Raw genomic sequence first — 19,835 nt, 5'->3', positions numbered from 1 at the left:
GCCTTGAAAACCTACTTCATTATCCACAATGTCACCTATCTTAGTATCATCTGCATACTCACTAATCCAATTTACCAGCCCATCGTCCAGATCATTAATGCATGCGACAAACCGCATTGGACCCAGTACAGATCCGAGGCGTACCACTAGTCACTGGCCTCCAACCTGACAAACAGTTATCCACCACTACTCTCTGGCATCTCCCATCCAGCCCCTGTTGAATCCATTTTACTACTTCAATATTAATAGCTAACAATTGAACCTTTCTAGCTAACCTTCTGTGTGAAACCTTGTCAAAGGCCTTACTTAAGTCCATATAGACAACATCCACTGCTTTACCCTTGTCAACTTTCCTAGTAACCTCTTCAAAAAATTCACTAAGTTTTGTCAAACATGACCTTCCACGCACAAATCCATGTTGACTATTCCTAATCAGACCCTGTCTATCCAAATAATTAAATATACCATCTCTAAGAATACTTTCCATTAATTTACCCACCATTGACATCAAACTTAATTGCTAGGTTTACTCTTAGAACCCTTTTTAAACAATGGAACCTCTTGAGCAATACACCAATCCTCCGGCACCATCCCCGTTTCTAATGACATTTGAAATATTTCTGTCAGAGACCTTGCTACTTCTACACTAACCTCCCTCAAGGTCCCAGGGAATAGCCTGTCAGGACCTGGAGATTTATCCACTTTTATATTCCTTAAAAGCTCCAGTACTTCCTCCTCTTTAATCATCATAGTTTCCATAATTACCCTACTTGTTTCCCTTACCTACACAATTCAATATCCTTCTCCTTAGTGAACACCAAAGAAAAGAAATTGTTCAAAATCTCCCCCATCTCCTTTGGCTCCGCACATAGCTGTCCACTCTGATTCTCTAAGGGACCAATTTTATCCCTCACTATCCTTTTGCTTTTAATGTAACTGCAGAAACCCTTTGGATTTATTTTTAGCTTATTTGCCAAAGCAAGCTCATATCTTCTTTTAGCTTTTCTAATTTCTTTCTCAAGATTCTTTTTACATTCTTTATATTCCCCAAGCACCTCATTTACTCCATGCTGCCTATATTTATTGTAGATATCTTTTTCCGAACCACATTTCCAATATTTCTTGAAAACCATGGCTCTCTCAAACGAATGAATAAACTATGGCAGCTAATTATCACTCAACATAAGTAACAAGTTCATAAATATATCCCTTAGTTACAAAAATAATTAGATAACAATTTTGCAGTCTTTATCCAGTACATTTAAGCAAATACATACCTGGTGCAGCATAGAGAAGTTGAACACTACTCAGCTGTACATCAAAACAGTCATAGGCTCTGGCCATGATATCCTCCAATGTGCTTTCTCCAGCTGTGATTTGTGGCATATTTGCACGACTTTTACTGACCATCTGAGAAAGATGAAAATTATGATTGCATTTTTAGCAACATAAAGAATTATCCTATCTGGATATAGAAGGGGAAAAAACCAAATCATAATAAAATGCACAGCCAAGTAAACTCAAATGAAACTGCTTAAATATGTAAATCTGTATGAAATAAGGTCGCAACTTTAATTGGCACTGAATTTGCAGCTGGAACTGATGCGACAATGCTCGTTCACATCAGGCCCTGAATCTCTCCAAAACTATTTACTCATTTTGATGGCAAGAACTGACTTTCATCCAAGTCTAGCTGTTACTTCAAATGGATACCTGCCTTCAGCAAATGAATGTCCATTGAGCAGTCAGTCGAAACAGAATACTCAGAACTGAAAGATGTGTTATGAGTGATGAACAGACCTGATGGACAATGGGGTGCCGAGTTAACCATTCCCAACCCCCCTCCTGAGAACTACGAACTATTGCTGCTGTTATGCTGCTCATGAGAGAGAGATAAAGCCCAGGCAAGAACATTTGCTACAGATAAGAGGGGGAGAGAGACTGTTGATTTACTGTATTATGACTCTTCCTGGATTATTTACTCTCTACTACAAGGACTGTACCTTGCTCGTTAACATTCCTCAGGAGATAGCAGGAGTGGCCTGATTTGATGGACACGGTTGTTCAGAGTTGATGGATAGCTGAGACCCCGTGAGTGGGCATAAAAGACAGGTCTGGAGAGACACCCTTCAGACACACCCATGGACACTGACTCAGTGTTGGGAACCCACAGAAAGGTGGGGGCTTCAAAGACCGAACCAGGTGATCAGTCAGTAAAGCTCAGTGTTACAGCAGGGCCGGTGGGGACTTGTGTGTGTGTATCCACTCATGCCAGAGTGACGAGTCCACCACAGAAGAATGGTCTAGCTGAAGACCAGAGGGGTCATAACTGAATGACCACAACAATACGACGGATTAAGAAAGCAAAGGAAGGTTTGGCTGCAGTAGCTGTTACCTCTCGCTCGCTCTCTCTCCAATGATTACAACACAACAACCATAATTACCTCAGCACGCATGAACTGAACTGGACTTTATACTTTTCTATGACATTTCATTTACCCCTAGACATCGATAGAGCTTGTTTATTATTGATTATTATTATTCCTACACTTTTAGGTTTATTACTGCTAACTTGTTTTATATGTATTTTTACATTTTTGATATTGTATTGTGTAGTTTACTAATACTCCTTTAGTTTGGTACCAACAGACTCCAACGGATTCTTCTTTCTCTGCTGGTCAGACACCCAGTTACAGAGTACATAACAGATGAAAGATGGAAAAGCACAATTTTTGATGAACATTTTAAATCTTAAGACTGCTAAGGACCAGACTATCCATATATGATTCAGACTGAAACTGAAAAAAAATCACAAATATTCCAAATAAAGACCCTTAGCCTAATCATTATAATATATTTAGAAAGTAGGGTCATGAAGGTACCATGATAAAAGGTACTAGAGCAACAAGAGGAAAGTCACCAGAATTGTTATAATTTTTGCTGATCACACCTCTGTCATTGGCTGAATCAAAGGTGGTTTTGAATCAGCATATTAAAAGGGAGATTGAAATCTGGCTGAGTGGTGCCACAACCACCACCTCTTACTCAATGTCAGCAAGACCAAGGAGCTGATAAATGACTTCAGGAGTATGAAACTGAAGGTCCATTAAGTCAATTGCCATCAGGGGATCAGAGGTGTGGGGCGGGGTCCTTCAACTTTAAATTCCTCAGTATTATCTCAGAGGATCAGCCCTGAGATGTTAAGTGCTATTACAAAGAAAGCAAGACAGAACCTTTAGTTTCTTTGAAGTTTATAAGATTTGATATGTCTAAAACATTGACAAATGTCTATAGATGTGCAATGGAAAGTATACTGACTGGTTGAATCACAGCCTGGCATGGAAATACCAATGCCCTTGAATAGAAAAGCCTGCAAAAAGTAGTGGATATAGAACAGTTCAACACAAATGAAGCCCTCCTCACCATCGAGCATAGCTATACAGAGTACCATCGCAGGAAAACAGCATCCATCATCAAATACCCCCACAATGCAAGTCATCCTCTCTTCTCGCTGCTGCTGTCAGGAAGGTACACGAGCCTCAGGACCCACACCACAGGTTCAAAGACTGTTATTACCCCTCAACCAGCAGGCTCTTAAACCAGAGGGGATATCTTCACTCACCCAAACACTAAACTGTTCCCACAACCTACAGTATGGACTCACTTTCAAGGACTCTTGACTTTTCCGAAGTAGTATCGAAGAAACAATGAGTCTGCAGGAGGACTTACGACAGATAGGTAATGGACAAAGTTGTTGCAGATGGAACGTAGCATAGGGAAGGGTATGATCATGATTTTTTTTTAAAAGAGAGATTAAAATTGTAGACCATTTTCTAAATGGGGAGAAAATTCAAAAATCAGAGGTGGAAGGAATTTGGGAGTCCTTGCACAGGACTCCTTAGAGATTAACATGCAGGTTTTGTTGGTGGGAAGGAAGACAAATGCAATGTTCACATTTATTTCAAGAGTACTAGAACATAAGAGGAAGGATGTGATGCTGAGGCTCTATGATGCATCAGTCAGACCTTCCTTGAGGCATTGTGAATAGTTTCAAGAACCTTATCTAAGAAAAGGTGTGTCAGTGGAGAGGGTCCAGAGGAGGTTCACGTGAATTATTTCAGTAATGAAAGGGTTAACATAAGAAATTTTTGATGGTTCAGGGCCAGTACTTGCTGAAGTTAGAAAATGGGGGTGGGGGGGGGGAAGTGAGATATCTCAATGAAACCTATTGAATACTGAAAGGCCTAGACAGAGTAGATGTGCAGAGGATATTTCCTTTCAAGGGCAAGTCCAGGACCACAGGACACAGCCTCAGAATAGAAGGATGTCCATTTAGAACAGAGATGAGAGGAATTCCTTTAGCCATGTGGTTCTAAAAATTCATTGCTATGGACAGTTGTGGGGGCCAAGTTATGGAGTATATTTAAAGCAGGGGTTGATAGGTTCTTAGTCAGGGCATCAAAAGTTACAGGAAGAATGCCAGAAGTTACAGGAAGAATGCAGGAGAATGGGGTTGAGAGGGTTAATAAATCATTTTCACTCAGTTGAACTGCATGTAACGAGAGCTGCATAACTCATCGCCTTCTACCTTAGGCCACGAACTTATCAATCACCCCTGCTGTGGACCACTTCTACAAAGAACGGATCCGTATGCTCCATGACCGCTGGACTAAGTGTGTACAAGTTGGAGGGAGCTATGTTGAAAAATAAATGTGCTAGGTTTTCTAAAATTAACTCCTTCTACCTTCGGCCACAAACTTATCAATCACCCCTTGTATGTAATTTGATAATAAATTTACTTCGAACTTTAATATAGCAAGTGAATTCCCAGAATCTGATGTCAGGCTACTCAATATTGAAGCATGGTCTATGAGGGAAAAAGGAGTTGAAAATTTGAAAAAGTTGTAAGATTTTTGAAATATACAGCAAGACCACTATCAACTATCATAAGAAACATGATTATACTTAAAGGAGATAATTCTGGACACACTTCTAGTATCCTCAACTTACAACAAAGCAGCTCGCTAGAAATAGTGCAATATTAACTGGATACAGTATGATTATAAAGAGTAGATGGGCAGGGCACCATTCATACAAATACTAGTCAAGCAAGGACAACTTTCAAGTCACTCTTCAATCCACAAACAGTTTATCTCTTTCAGTTGTTGGAAACCTTAACCAACTTTCAAATTCTCATGTTCTCAATATTAATTACTTATATATCTATTATCATTATTTCTTTCATTTTCTTTTGTACTTGCACCGTTTTTTGGCTTTTGCCCTTTAAGGCGCAATTTTTCATTGATTCTATCACAGTTATTGGATTTATTGAGTATACCCACAAGAAAACAAATTTCAAGGTTGTATATGGTGATATCTATGCACTTTCATAATAAATTTACTTTGAACTTTTAAGTATGGATATGAAATAATCCCACTGATGTGTTACAGCAATTGAGAAACTGCATTATGACTTTGCACACTTCTGTAAATATAATTTAACAACAAACAAAATCTGAGTCACAAGTAGTTAACCAGTTTCCTTTGAAAATCTATATGTACTAAAGGTTAAACATTCATCAATAGTCCTACTGTCTATGATATCTATAAACAGACCCATTACTGAAGCAAACATTTTAATGAAACCTGTTAGGAAAAGTTTATAATATAACTGAAGTATTCCTTTAAGCTAGGGGTTCCCAACCTGGGATCCATGGGCCCTTCGGTTTATGGTTCGGATCCATGGCATTAAAGAAAATGTTGGGAACCCCCGCTTTAAACAATCAAACTGGTTACCTGATGAGAAGAAAAATACATATTTAAAATTATTTAATTTTTGACCAGTGTGTTATGAATTTGCAGTCAATGTCATGCAGTATTGCCATGGATCTCTACCATTAACCAAGGGGTCTGTGGACCCCAGGTTGGGAACCCCTGACCTATTGAAACAGGATCCACAGACTGAAAGCCATATTTTAGCCTCTACTAGAGGAAAGCCTTCTCTGCTGTTCCTGACAATATGTAGTGCCCAAAAAGCCTCTGATATTCCTCTTCCTACCACAATGCCTGATTGACCAATTATTGCTAAGTTCCTTAACCATCCAAGGAAAATGATACAAATGTGATGAATTTATCACCCTATGATAAAATTACATTATTTTTATCCCATAGTGCCTCAGGTCTCTATGCAGTTTTGCTCAATATTTTCCTAATCTTGCATGGAGACAGGTTTTGATAAATAAATATTGTAGAGCCACTGCCTTACTATGCTAGAAATCAATATTTTCCTTGTGACTGCATGGAATTCCTCTGGATGCTCCAGTTCTTCCCTATATCCCAAAAATGTGCAGGTTGGTAGATTAAATGACCACTGTAAATTGTCTCTAGTGAGTGGGTGAGTGGTAGAATCTGCATAACTTCATGAGAATTTGTGAAGAACAAAATGGGATTGGCATAGGATTGATGCAAATGAGTGTGTGACAGTACAAATGGAATGGGCCAATGGGCACGCTTTCATGCTGTTCTGCACCTTTCCAATTATCCCTGCAGTTATTAAAATATAAAAAAAAATTCTAGTGATTTTAATTTGGTGACATTGACAAAAATGTTTCCAGTTTTACAAACTTACCTTTAAATTACCAAGATCAAGAACTAGTAAGTTGGCAAATTTGTCATAAAAACCATTTTGTGGAACAATAATATAAGAAGCCATAAGGTTAACTTTCAAGTCCAGGACCTTCTGTGTCTCAATAATGTACATCAAACCTAAAAACAATAGAAAATGAAGACCAGCAAAAAAAATTATGAATTCTTTATTGAGAGGCTCCTTTACTACATTCTAGTAAGTACCATACTCTATACACAAGAATTCTAATTCAGTATGTATATGCATTCTTATGTGATGTGAAATTTCATGTTATCTTGAACGTGCAACACTTAATCCCATTAACCCCAAAATTGAGATAAATGATTTTAAACTATTGAATGAATTCCAATGATTTTAAGTTGAGAATAACTTCAACCTTTTGAAACAACAATTCACATGTCATGTGTGGGTGCCCATTTCATCTGCTTTTTTACCCTCATGAATTTATTTATCTTATTTCTAGCTTTGTGCATTTGCAGTGTCTAAAATTATGATATGCATACCAAAGTCCAGATCAAAGCACCGAACAATAGCTCCCCAACTCGAGTGAATCTGAAGATGCTGGAAATAAATAAAAACACAAATTGGTGGCAGAATTTATGGGAGGAGGTAGTGAGATGTCGTCACTACCTCCCCCCCATAGATGCTGTCTGGCCTGCTGAGTTCTGCCAGCAATTTGTGTTTTTATAGCTCCCCAACTCCTGTTTTATCCCCCATTTTCTGTGCAATGCTCCAAATTTTGTATTTTTTGTGATTACAGGTATTTCCTTTTTGCACATCAACTCTTTTTAAAAAATGTCTTCATCAAAGTGTAAGCCAAGTGAATGTGATTATTAACATCTACCTGTTGCAGTTTTATCACGGAATTCCTCAAGTTTCATCAAAGTTGCTGACGTTAGCTCTTCCAGCTGCACATCACTGGGTGGTCGAAAAAAATCCACTAAACTGTTCACAGTTCTCTGTTTGAATGAATATATTAATTGCAGGTATCCAAAGACTTTTCTGCTGAACAATTTATTATACCTGCTAGAATTACAACAACTACCTTAATATACAATAAAAACTACCGAAAACCTTTAGTAGTTGGTCAAGCAGCCTCTGTGGAAAGAAAAACAAAGTCAACACTTCATGTCTTCACTTTTGTTAACTCCATTTCTCTTTCTACAGATGCTACTTGGCTTAATGAATGCTTCCAGCATTTTCCATTTTCTTTCAAATTTCTAGCAAGGTTTTCATCAAATAATTCCACTAGGGAAATACAGGCATCATCAGCCAAAAAAAACTTGAATTTCATAATATGTTTGCACTCAGGAATGATTTATTTTCCCTCAAAATGTATTCAAAAATTAAGTATTTTGTACAATACACAAATATTTTTAAATTGTACTGTTCATTTCACTCACTGCATCATACACAATTTCAAGAGGACGCGACTCCACCCTCATCCGCTGATCCGCTTTTTCATCTAATGGATTGGTTTCAAACATAATCTGGAGCAGAGTATCTTCACTTTCATTCTTAATATTTCCTGAAGTAAGTAGTAACGGTCTCTGCATTTCCCAAGGAAGTCCAGTCACTTCAAGTCTTCTTATCATTGCTTCAAACCTACAAAATCAAAGCAGCTCATAACCATAATATAAAACAACGTTCACATTAACTGTCACATGTAACATGTTAAGCATTGATGCAACTGAAGCAACCAGTTGATGAATTTTTGGACAGTGATTTTAACTGAAGATAAACAAAACCAATCAGAACTTCAAGCATTTGAGAGCAAGAATTTCAGACAAACAATGTTGAAAGGACTAATCAATTTGACTAATGACATATTCTATGATGTGACATAGGTAATCCACACTTTCTCAGTCTGTAATCACAGGTGACTACATAATCTTCTTTAAATGCTTTTGACTGTGTCATCACAAATGGAACCAAGCTCACTTAGTTCTGGTTTAATCTACCTCATCAAGATAGTACAAGTAATAGTTATAGGTTCATTAAAATGTGCTGAACCCCAAATATTCATTCTATTTCCACTTAATGCTCTTGGCAATATTGTTTTCTTTTAGAAACACGTCATTAGCTTCCACATCTATTAATAATACTCTATTTTTCCACTGTCTCCCATTTAATTGCATCACTACGTGCAGAAAACCACATACTCGTCCCCCAGGTAAACAACACTCTCCAGAGACCCACCATTTATCGTGCAAGTTCTGCCCTGGTTTAGCTTCCCAAAATATAATACCTTACAGTTGTCGGAATTAAATTCCATCTGCCATTTCTTGGCCCACTTTCTTGATCTTATTGTAATGCTAGATAATCTTTTTCAGTGTCCACTAAACTACTAAATTTGTTGTTATCCACAAACTCACTAAGCTTGAAAACTTCATTCTCATCCAATGGATAACAGAACAGTGGACCCATCTCTGATTCCTGAAACACACATGTCAAAAGATCTCCAATCCAAAACACTCACCACTACCACCTTCTGCCTTCTATGACCAAGTCATATTACTGAAAATGGCAGCAGATACAGTGTCTTCAGAAGGAAAATGGATGTTGGGGGAAGACGGGGGACATGGGTGACTAAGGGGTAAGTAAGGAAAGGTACACAAATACTGGATGCCTGTGATAACGATGCAGCAGTGTGGGCAAAGGAACTAGCAGTCTACCAGGACAATTTTGCTTGTGAATCTTGGTTAAGAGACAGAAGTGGGTAAACAAGGGTGGGGCACCATCAGGACAGAGACTGAAGAGGGGATCCCCAAAGCCTGTAAATTAACCTTTGGTGAATCCTGAGCATGAGCTCCGAAGTCCCTTTGCACCTTGGATTTTTGAATTTTCATTTAGAACATTTTTAATTCTCCTGCTAAAATGCATGACCATACATTTCCCAACACTGTATTCCATCTGCCACATTTTTACCCGATCTCCTAATCTGTCTCAGTCCTTCTGTAACCTTCCTGCTTCCTCAATATCACCTGCCCCTCCACCTGCTTCATATCATCCACAAACAGGGCCATAAAGGCATCAATTCCATCATCAAACTTATTAACATGCAATGTAAAAAGAATCAATCAATAGAACACCACTAGTCACCGGCAGCCATTCAGAAAAATCTCCCTTTATTCCCACTCCTTGCCTCCTCCCAATCAGCCAATCATCTATCCATGTTACTATCTTTACTGAAATCCCACAGGCTCTTAACTTGTTAAACAGCCTCGTGCGGCACATTGTCAAGAACCTTCGGAAAATCCAAGAACACAACACTCACTGATTCTCCTTTGTCTATCCTGCTTATTATTTCTTCAAAAAATTCCAACAAATTTGTTAGGCAAGACTTTCCCTTAAGGAAAACATGCTGACTAGCCAATTTCATCATGTGCATCCAAGTACCCCAAAATCACATCCCTAACAATTGATTCCAACATTTTCCCATTGTGTTGGAGATGTGAGAAGGGATCATCAGTGGGGAGTGAGGACACCTCTCCAAAGAAATAAGCATGAAATGGAAGGAACAGAAGATCTCAGTATTGTGATGGATTCTGGCCCTTTACCCTCTCTTGACCTTTTCAGTTCTCATTGCTGAGACAACACAACTTGATTTCAATTTTCAATTCTCCTCACCCTTTTCAAATGTGCAGGTCTCCATACACTTCAAATCAACTCTATCCACATCCAAGCCTATGAAAAGGACATCATCATCGGTTTCTGGCAAACTTACTTGTCTTGCAGAGCCTAAATGGCAGCTCTCAGAGACCTTCTCATACATACCCATGGACTATGAACTCACCAATGTCTGCACCTCCTCCCACATGGTCTCTCTCAAGGACGCCATGCCTTCTCTCATTTTCTGTCTCTGCTACATCTGTTCTGAAGATGCAGCTTTCCACTCCAGGATATCTAAAATGCCATTTTTTTTTAATTTAGGAAGCATGGCTTCTTCTCTATCATGTTGATAGAGTCTTCATTCATATTTCCTCCATATCTCATGCTGTTCTCAGCCCAACTCTGGAGAGAACAGAGGTAGAGTTCCCTTGGTTACCCCAACAAACCATGCTTCCAGCACATCATTATTAATCAGTTCCACCAGGTGCAATGGAAGCATACCACCAGCCACCTCTTTTACTCTCCTTTTCTGCAAGTCCCACATTCTTCATGAATCCATGCTTCACTCATCCTACCTGGCCAGTCCTCCTCATCCTATCCCATCTGTACCCCTGCAACTATAGGTATGGCAAAACTTGTTCCTACACCCCTTCCCTCACCACCAAAACAGCCCTTCCAGCCCAAACAAAGATAACATGGAAACCCTTTATCCTTGCTGACTGTGTTCAGTGTTCTCAATACAGCCTCTTCTACATTGGTGGGACCAAATGTAGACTCAGACACTGTGCTGCACTCTGTTCACAGCTTGTAGTTGTGCATCACTTCAACGATCTCCCCCTCCCTCCTTTGCATTTTCTTGTTGACTTCTCCATCCTTGGCTTTTTCTACTGCCAGGCTTAGGCCAAATAGAAATGAGAAGAACAAGACCTCATCTTCTGCCTGAGTGGTCTACAACCCAGAGGCACAAACATTTTATTTTCCAACTTCAGGTAACTTACACTCCCAGTGCTCTCCCTCTCTCATGATCCATACAGGTTCCTTCCTCCACCCACCTTTCTTCACCTGGTCCCATCTGCCCAGTAAACAAAGTAAACCTAATGTGCCCCCTATCTTCTCTCCCATATGGTTTCATCTACTCAACAACTCCCCTCTTATCTGGTCCCAATTAACCTCCTCTTGGGCGTTTACTTATCACCTTCCAGCCTCTTCCTACACTCCATCCTCCCACCTCAGTCAATCTGCTCCTTTTTTATTGCTCTCTCCTTGTCTGTTTCTACATATTGCATGTTGAAAGGTTTCAACAGAGGAAGTGGAGAAGATGAGAAGATGTTTCCTAAGGTGGGAGAATCTAGGACCAGAGGACACAGCCTCAAAATAGAGGGGCATCCTTTTAAAAAGGGGATAAGGAGGAATTTCTTTAACCAGAGAGTGATAAATCTATGGAATTTGTTGCCACAGGCAGCTGTGGAGGCCGAGTCTTTGCTCATATTTAAAGTGTTAAGGCTGAGGTAGGCAGATTCTTGATTGGTCAGTGCATCAAGGGATATGGAGGGGGGGGAGGCGGAAGATTTGGGTGAGGTGAAAAATGGACCAGCCATGATGAAATGGCAGAGCAGACTCAATGGGCCAAATGGCCTAATTCTGCTCCTCTATCTTTCAGTTTTATGGTCCATCATCCATCAGCTGCCGTCTCACAAGTGAGAACTCTCCATCATTTCCACCCCTACCCTCCTTTATCTGATTCCACCTATTCCCTGCCTGCCCGTCTCACCCCATTATATCAGCCCATTTCCTTTATACAATCTGTCAATTATTCCTTTCCTTCCACAAATGCTGCTCAGCAAATACTGTTCCTCTAAGTTTGCTTTTTGATACAAAGCAATCTTGTTGAATTCTATTAAATATTATAAATTTGCAAGAGCCCAAGATTGGATTCCACTTACTAAAGTTATATAGACACTGATGCTTGGGTTCTGTAAAAGACTTGATAATCTAATCAGAATCAGAATTAAATGTTACACAACATACATTCAGCGGCAACCTTAATAGGCACCTCCTGTACCTAATACAGTGGCCACTGAGTGTACGTTTGTGAACTTTTGTTGCTGTAGCCCATCCACTTCAAAGTTCAACATGCTTTGGGTTCCACGGTGGTCCTCTGCACACCACTGTTGTAATGAATGATTATTGGAGTTACTGTCCACTTGAACCAGTAAGGCCATTATTTATATTTATATAAATAATGCACCATGTCTCTGTAAATCCAAGGGACTGTTGTGTGTGAAAATCCCAGAGATCTTCAGATTCTGAGATACTCAAACCACCCCTTCTGGCATGAACCGTCATTCCACTGTCAAGGTCACTTAGATTACATTTCTTCCTCATTCTGATGTCACCTTAACTTCTTGACCATATCTACATGCTTTAATGTACTGACTTGCTGCCAAAAGATTGGCTGATTAAATATTCGTATTAACAAACAGGTGCAGCTAGAGTGGCCACTGGATGTACACAGGATGTTATTTGTGATAGCAGAATGCATCAAGGGTTAATTTTCCATTGTTAAAGTAGAAGCTATTGTCTTAAACAGTATATTATTCTACATGTTCTGTTAGAATTGCAGTATATACATTCCTTAGAGGGGGGAAAAGCATAGAGCTGCAACATCAACTGTTTGTTTCCATTACATTCCCCAACTTAAGCTCCAGCATTTTTTGCTTCCATTCAAATATTGAAAAAAATTCAAATGAAACAAGTTATAGAATTGTAAAACTTACTTAATTGCTTGTGCTCCTGGTCTCTGGGTTACCTTTGTGCTTAAGTTGATCACAGAAAATTTCATTATCTCTGGCTTGTCCTGCTCTTCTTTGATGCACAAAGACATACTCAATAGCTTCACAGAAAGTTTCACTGCCTCATACTGTGAAATTAATACAATCAGAAAAAGTTACTAACTTACCAACAAATTTCCAAACATTTGATTATAAATTGTATTTTATTGCACCTTTGGCTGAAGACATTACAAGATATTCAAATTGGTAAACTTTTGAGGAGGATCCTAAAGAGTGGAGAAGATTCTTGTGGGTAAATGTGAGGTTATCCACTTTGCTGGCAAGAACAGGGAGGCAGATTACTAGCTTAATGGTATCATGTTAGGAAAAGGGGAAGTACAACGAGATCTAGGTGTTCATCTGTCACTGAAAGTAACCATGCAGGTACAGCAGGCAGTGAAGAAAGCTAAAGGCATGTTGGCCTTCATAACAAGGGGAGTTGAGTATAGGAGCAAAGAGGTCCTTCTGCAGTTGTACAGGGCCCTGGTGAGACCCCACCTGGAGTATTGTGTTCAGTTTTGGTCTCCAAATTTGAGGAAGGACATTCTTGCTATTGAGGGAGTGCAGTGTAGGTTCACGAGGTTAATTCACGGGATAGCGGGACTGTCATATGTTGAAAGATTGGAGTGACTGAGCTTGTATACATTGAAACTTAGAAGGATGAGAGGGAATCTGATTGAAACATATAAGATTGTTAAGGAATTGGACACACTAGAGGCAAGAAAAATGTTCCTGATGTTGGGAGAGCCTAGAACCAGAGGCCACAGTTTAAGAATAAGGGGTAGGCCATTTAGAACAGAGTTGAGGAAAAACTTTTTCACCCAGAGAGTTGTGGATCTATGGAATGCTCTGCCCCAGTAGGCAGTGGAGGCCAATTCTCTGGATGCTTTCAAGAAAGAGTTAGATAGAGCTCTTAAAGATAGCGGAGTCAAGGGATATGGGGAGAAGGCAGGAACGGGGTACTGATTGTGGATGATCAGCCATGATCACATTGAATGGCGGTGCTGGCTCGAAGGGCCGAATGACCTACTCCTGCACCTATCTTCTATTCAAGAGGAATTTCAGAGCTTCAGAACCAAGGGACCAGTTTGAAATTACAATTAAGGATGGTAAATGGATAGAACATGTTATTCATAGATCTTGGAAGGTTGTTAAAATAGAGGAACTAAAATAAGAGGTAGGCTCAGTGAAACTCAAAAACAAAGTTGAGAATGTTAAGAGCAAACACGAGAAAATCTGCAGATGATGGAAATTCAAACAACACACACAAAATGCTGGTGAGTATGTTAAAATTGACTTACTAGATTCAGAGCCAATGTAATTCAATAAGCTTTAGAATGATAGGCACTTTGAACAGTATACGCTAGGATATGGGCAGAGGAGTATTATTCTACAAGCAGCAGGTATATGTTGTCTTCTGCTGTACTCAGGCTTAATATTGACAATAAATTTCAAGCATGAAAAAACTATGCAATATACCCATAAAGGGAGTTAAAATGTTCCCATATTTTCTTGTGGCATAAGTGGTACCATTCAGTCCATAAAAACTGAGCTCGAACTCTGAATTCATTCCAATTCCACAACTTAATTCCCTGCAATCTATTCTCTTCCACATGCCCATCAATGTCCACCCTGATTCTTGTCTCACCCACTTAGAGACCAATTAATCTTCCAAGCAGCACATTTTTGGGATGTGAGGAAACTAAAGTACCTAGGTGGCACATGCAAACTCCACAGTGACACAAGCAAATATCAGAACCAAATCCAGGTTGTTGCAGGATAGTGTCACTACTATTGCACCAAAGTGCCACCTAAAAGGTAATTGGACATACTTTGTCTAATTTGCAAGTCTATAGAGCAAAGAATGAAATATGAGTATAAATTGGACAACTCCTCTTTAAAACAAATACGAGGGGTGATTGCTAAGTTCATGGCCGAAGGTAGGACGAGTCAATTTTAGAAAACCTAGCACATTTATTTTTCGACATAGTCCCCTCCTACATTTACACACTTAGTCCAGCAGTCGTGGAGTATACGGATCCCTTCTTTGTAGAAGTGGTCCACAGCAGGGGTCATTGATAAGTTCATGGCCTGTAGAAGGAGATGAATTATTAACTTGAAACTTTCTGCATTATCACTCAAAGAGTTGAACTGCACGTGCATGTAACGAGAGCATCTTGGACCTCCAGGTGGTCCACAGCAGGGATGATTGACAAGTTCGTGGTCTAAGGTGGAAGAAGATGAGTTATACAGCTCTCGTTACATGCACATGCAGTTCAACTCCAAGTGAAAATGTAGAAAGTTTGAAGTTAATAACTCATTTCCTTCTACTTTAGGCCACGAACCAATCAATCACCCCATGCTGTGGACCACTTCTGGAGGTCCAAGACGCCAACTTCTACAAAGAAGGGATCCATATGCTCCACTACCGCTGGACTAAGTATGTAAATGTAGGAAAAATAAATGTGCTAGGTTTTCTAAAATTGACTCCTTCTACTTTAGGCCACAAACTTATCAATCATCCCTCGTACCTCCATATCAAGCTCACTGGAATCCCCCTCCATTGTATAATTTATTCCAAGAGGCCAAAGCTACAAAATATTCAAATGTGAAGTGATTTCAAGTAATCAAATTTTTGCACTGCTATAGACATATTATCCAGAATATCAACCTTCATTAGTCAGTGCATCCAAAGTTCTTGATAGAGTTGACAATGGAGATAGCACTGTTAAAGATTTGACAAAATATCCTATATTCTATAACAGTTCCCACAGATTGGAAGATCACACATGCAACCTCACTATTTAAGATAAGGAGGAAAGTAATGAACTATAGACTATTTAGCCTCATTACATTCATAAGGAAGATACCAGAATATAATAATATTGACTCTCTTTCAAGAACTCATCTCATGTTCTCAATATTTATTGCTTATTTATTATTTAATAATTCTCTTTCTTTCTTTCTGATTTGGCAGTTTGTTGTCCCCCCCCCCCCCCCACATTGGTCGTTGTCCATCCTATTGGGTGCAGTCTTTCATTGATTCTACTGTTTCTTGGATTTACTGTGTATGCCCCAAGAAAATGAATCTCAAGGTTGTATAGGGTGACATATATGTACTTTGATAATAAGCTTATATTGAACATGACTGAAAAGAAAATCCTAAATGATAAATTTACTAGAATTTCCTTAAGTTCAAACTCACAACATAGATAAGAGAACCTAGTGGTTTAGTATATTTATTCTTTTATTTATTCTTCAAAAGATTACTTCTCACTCCTCGTTGTGAAGGCCAAGTTGAGCACTGTAAAATCATCTATGTCTTTGAGGGAAAAAAGTAGGAAGTAGGAGGTCAGCAGGAGATGCTCATGGAGTGAGTACTGTTTCAGATTCACTCCATAACCTTTATTTTTTTTAACCTATGATCACCCTTATTTAATTTATTTGTACCTACACCAAAAGATTCTTGCCATTTTCTTGGACTTATCTTCAAGAGTATATTGTGAATTTTTGAAGAAATGAGTACAGAAATGGCTCTTAGATCTAAAGGGCGAGAACCTGGGAAGAATTCTAATGGAAATGGAAAGAAAAAACAGACCGACCCTAAGCATACTGAACTGACTTATGAAATGCTATTGGAGGTTTTAAATCAAAAATTTGAAGAACGACAAATTTTTAAACAAGATATAAAGGCTTTTCAAAATTATATGGATAAGACGGATTCAGTAGTTAACCAGCAACAAGTTCTAATCGCAACCCTGCACGAGGATGCCCGAAAGCGAGACTTGATAATTGAAGAACTGCAGTGGAACTTACTTTCGACGATTAAACAGGTGGAAACACTTAAAGCCAAGAGTGTCCACTTTGAGAATCGGTCCAGAAGACAGAACCTATGCATACATGGTCTCCCGGAAGGTATTGAACAAGGGGACCCCATGAAGTACTTTGTTCAACTTTTAAAGGATGCGTTCCCCTCTGTATTCCCAGGCAGTCCGCCGTTACTCAATCGTGCTCACAGAATTATGCGTCGATCACCGAGTGCTTCAGCTAAACCACCGGTTGTAATTGTCCGATTTCATTATGTGCATGTTAAAGAGCAACTTATTCGTGTGGCTCGGTGTGTAGGGATAGTCAAATTTCAAGATCACAATTTTCGGTTAGTAGAAGATTTTAGTCCAGAAGTAATGAAGGCAAGGCTTCTTTTTAAACCTCTGATGTCTGAATGCTATGAGAAAAATCTAAAACCTGCGCTCTTATACCCTGCGAATCTCGCCTCCGAATGCTCCATGTCGAGTTTTCCTTTCTACATCTGAAGCAAAAAGCTTTTTGAAGGAGAACTTCCCTACTGCTACACACACTCATCTCTAATAAATGAGTGATTTTGATCGTGCAAGATGGTTTTTATTTCCAAAACCAGATTTTGTTTCTGGCTATTGGTGTAGGTTTACTCTATATTATATACTCTAGTTAAAGTTTTTTTTTGACATACTAATCTTTTTATTTTACTTACTTCAACAACTGTACTTTATCTTTGGTTATTATTATTAATCCTTCGAAGGTGAATTTTTTTTTATTAAGATGGCGGTTTTTTCTCTAAAATTTTTTTTGCTTTTTTTTAATGATGTCGCCATTTTTTTTCTCTTGTCTTCTTCCTATAATGCATCTCTTATCACAGTTTTAAATTTTTTTTGGTTTGTTTGGATTTTAACCCAATTTACAAGTTACTAGTGATTATATTCTTTTTGTTTTTTTTACTACCAATTGTATTGAGAAGTTTGGTTTTAGTATAGTTATTATAATTTTTTTTAGAGTTTGGGTGGATTTTTTTTATATCCTTTATATACGGAGTTGTCTTCTGCTGATATGGGGGCAGATTTAGTTTCATTTTTCCCTTTTCCCAGCCTATCCTTGGCTGAGGTGCTTTTTTTCTTTTTTTCTCTTGGGTGGGGGGGGGGGGGTGGGAAGTCTTTTTCTAAATTTTCTAAATTTTATGTTTCTTTTACCAGTTTTTTTCAGTTTTCTCATTTGGACTGATTTTGAACTACAAATATGTCCGCAATGTCGTCCCTTCCGGGTCCCCTCCTTATTTTTGTTCCTCTTCTGGGTGCATGAGTTTATAATTTGGTTAACCCTTTATATACCAAAGGGTTGATTTTAGAAATATGGCTCAGACCATTAATTTTGTCTCCTGGAATACTAATGGTTTAAACCATCCGATTAAACAGAAAAAGATTTTCAAAGTATTCCAAAGACTCATATTATTTTTGTACAAGAAACTCATGTGAGAAAAGAGGACAATTATCGCTTTTTTAGGTTTTTGAGGGATCAACAGTATCACTCGAATTCGAATGCCAAAGTAAAGGGAGTTTCAATTTTTATTGACTCCTCTATTGCATTTAGACAATAGACAATAGACAATAGGTGCAGAAGTAGACCATTCGGCCCCTCGAGTCTGCACCGCCATTCTGAGATCATGGCTGATCATTCACTATCAATACCCAGTCCCTGCCTTGTCCCCATATCCCCTGATTCCCCTATCCATCAGATATCTATCCAGCTCCTTCTTGAAAGCATCCAGAGAATTGGCCTCCACCGTCTTCCGAGGCAGTGCATTCCACACCTCCACAACTCTCTGGGAGAAGAAGCTCTTCCTCAACTCTGTTTTAAATAATTGACCTCTTATTCTCAATCCATGCCCTCTGGTACTGGACTCTCCCAACATCTGGAACATATTTCCTGCCTCAATCCTATCAAATCCTTTAATTATCTTAAACGTTTCAATCAGATCCCCTCTCAATCTCCTCAATTCCAGCGTGTACAAGCCCAATCTCTCCAATCTCTCTGCGTAAGACAGCCCTGCCATCCCAGGAATCAACCTAGTGAATCTACGCTGCACTTCCTCAATTGCCAGAATGTCCTTCCTTAAACCTGGAGACCAAAACTGTACACAATATTCCAGGTGTGGTCTCACCAGGGCCCTGTACAAATGCAAAAGAACATCCTTGCTCTTGTATTCAATTCCCCTTGTAACAAAGGCCAACATTCCATTTGCCCTCTTCACTGCCTGTTGCACTTGCTCATTCACCTTCATTGACTGGTGAACTAGGACTCCTAGGTCTCTTTGCATTTCTCCCTTACCTAACTCGACACCGTTCAGACAATACTCTGCCCTCTTGTTCCAGCTTCCAAAGTGGATAACTTCACATTTATTCACATTGAATGACATCTGCCAAGTATCTGCCCACTCACTCAGCCTATCCAAGTCTCCCTGTATTCTCCTAACGTCCTCTTCGCATGTCACACTGCCACCCAGTTTAGTATCGTCAGCAAACTTGCTGATATAGTTTTCAATGCCCTCATCTAAATCATTGACATAAATCGTAAAGAGCTGTGGTCCCAATACAGAGCCCTGTGGTACCCCACTAGTCACCTCCAGCCAGTCTGATTTGTTCAACATGCTATCTTTTCGGATCCGAGTGGTAGATTTTTGTTAATTAGTGGCTTACTTTTTAACAAAAAGGTTGCTATGGTTAATGTTTATGCTCCAAATGTGGATTGTCCTGATTTTTTTAAGTCCTTATTTACTTCTCTGCCTAATCTAAATTAATATGTTAATAATGGGTGGTGACTTTAATTGTTGTTTAAGCCCTTTGATGGACAAATCTGTATCTACTCAGACTTTACCCAATAAGCCGGTCACTTGTATTAACTCTTTTTTGATTGATAATGGAATTTTTGATATTTGG

General features: G+C 39.1%; 1 protein-coding gene across 3 annotated transcripts in view; it reads right to left on the bottom strand.

The window, feature by feature from the left end:
- vps13a (vacuolar protein sorting 13 homolog A) overlaps positions 1 to 19,835 on the bottom strand; it is a 361,176-nt gene that overhangs the window by 215,884 nt on the left and 125,457 nt on the right. For all 3 annotated transcript variants that reach the window (XR_009512162.1, XM_059969760.1, XM_059969759.1), the window contains exons 17-21: positions 13,036 to 13,178; positions 8,050 to 8,251; positions 7,491 to 7,605; positions 6,629 to 6,765; positions 1,278 to 1,410 (exon numbers count right to left, since the gene is read on the bottom strand). Coding sequence is in view for 2 of the 3 variants with exons in the window: in XM_059969760.1 (XP_059825743.1) it covers positions 1,278 to 1,410; positions 6,629 to 6,765; positions 7,491 to 7,605; positions 8,050 to 8,251; positions 13,036 to 13,178 (730 nt within the window). In the remaining variant the exon portion in view is untranslated. The remainder of the gene's footprint in view (positions 1 to 1,277; positions 1,411 to 6,628; positions 6,766 to 7,490; positions 7,606 to 8,049; positions 8,252 to 13,035; positions 13,179 to 19,835) is intronic.

The sequence above is a fragment of the Hypanus sabinus genome, chromosome 5 (assembly GCF_030144855.1).
Source record: "Hypanus sabinus isolate sHypSab1 chromosome 5, sHypSab1.hap1, whole genome shotgun sequence".
In the NCBI taxonomy this organism is placed as follows: Eukaryota; Metazoa; Chordata; class Chondrichthyes; order Myliobatiformes; family Dasyatidae; genus Hypanus; species Hypanus sabinus.
Note: the sequence above shows the minus strand (reverse complement) of the source record. Positions and strands in the feature narration are given on the sequence as shown.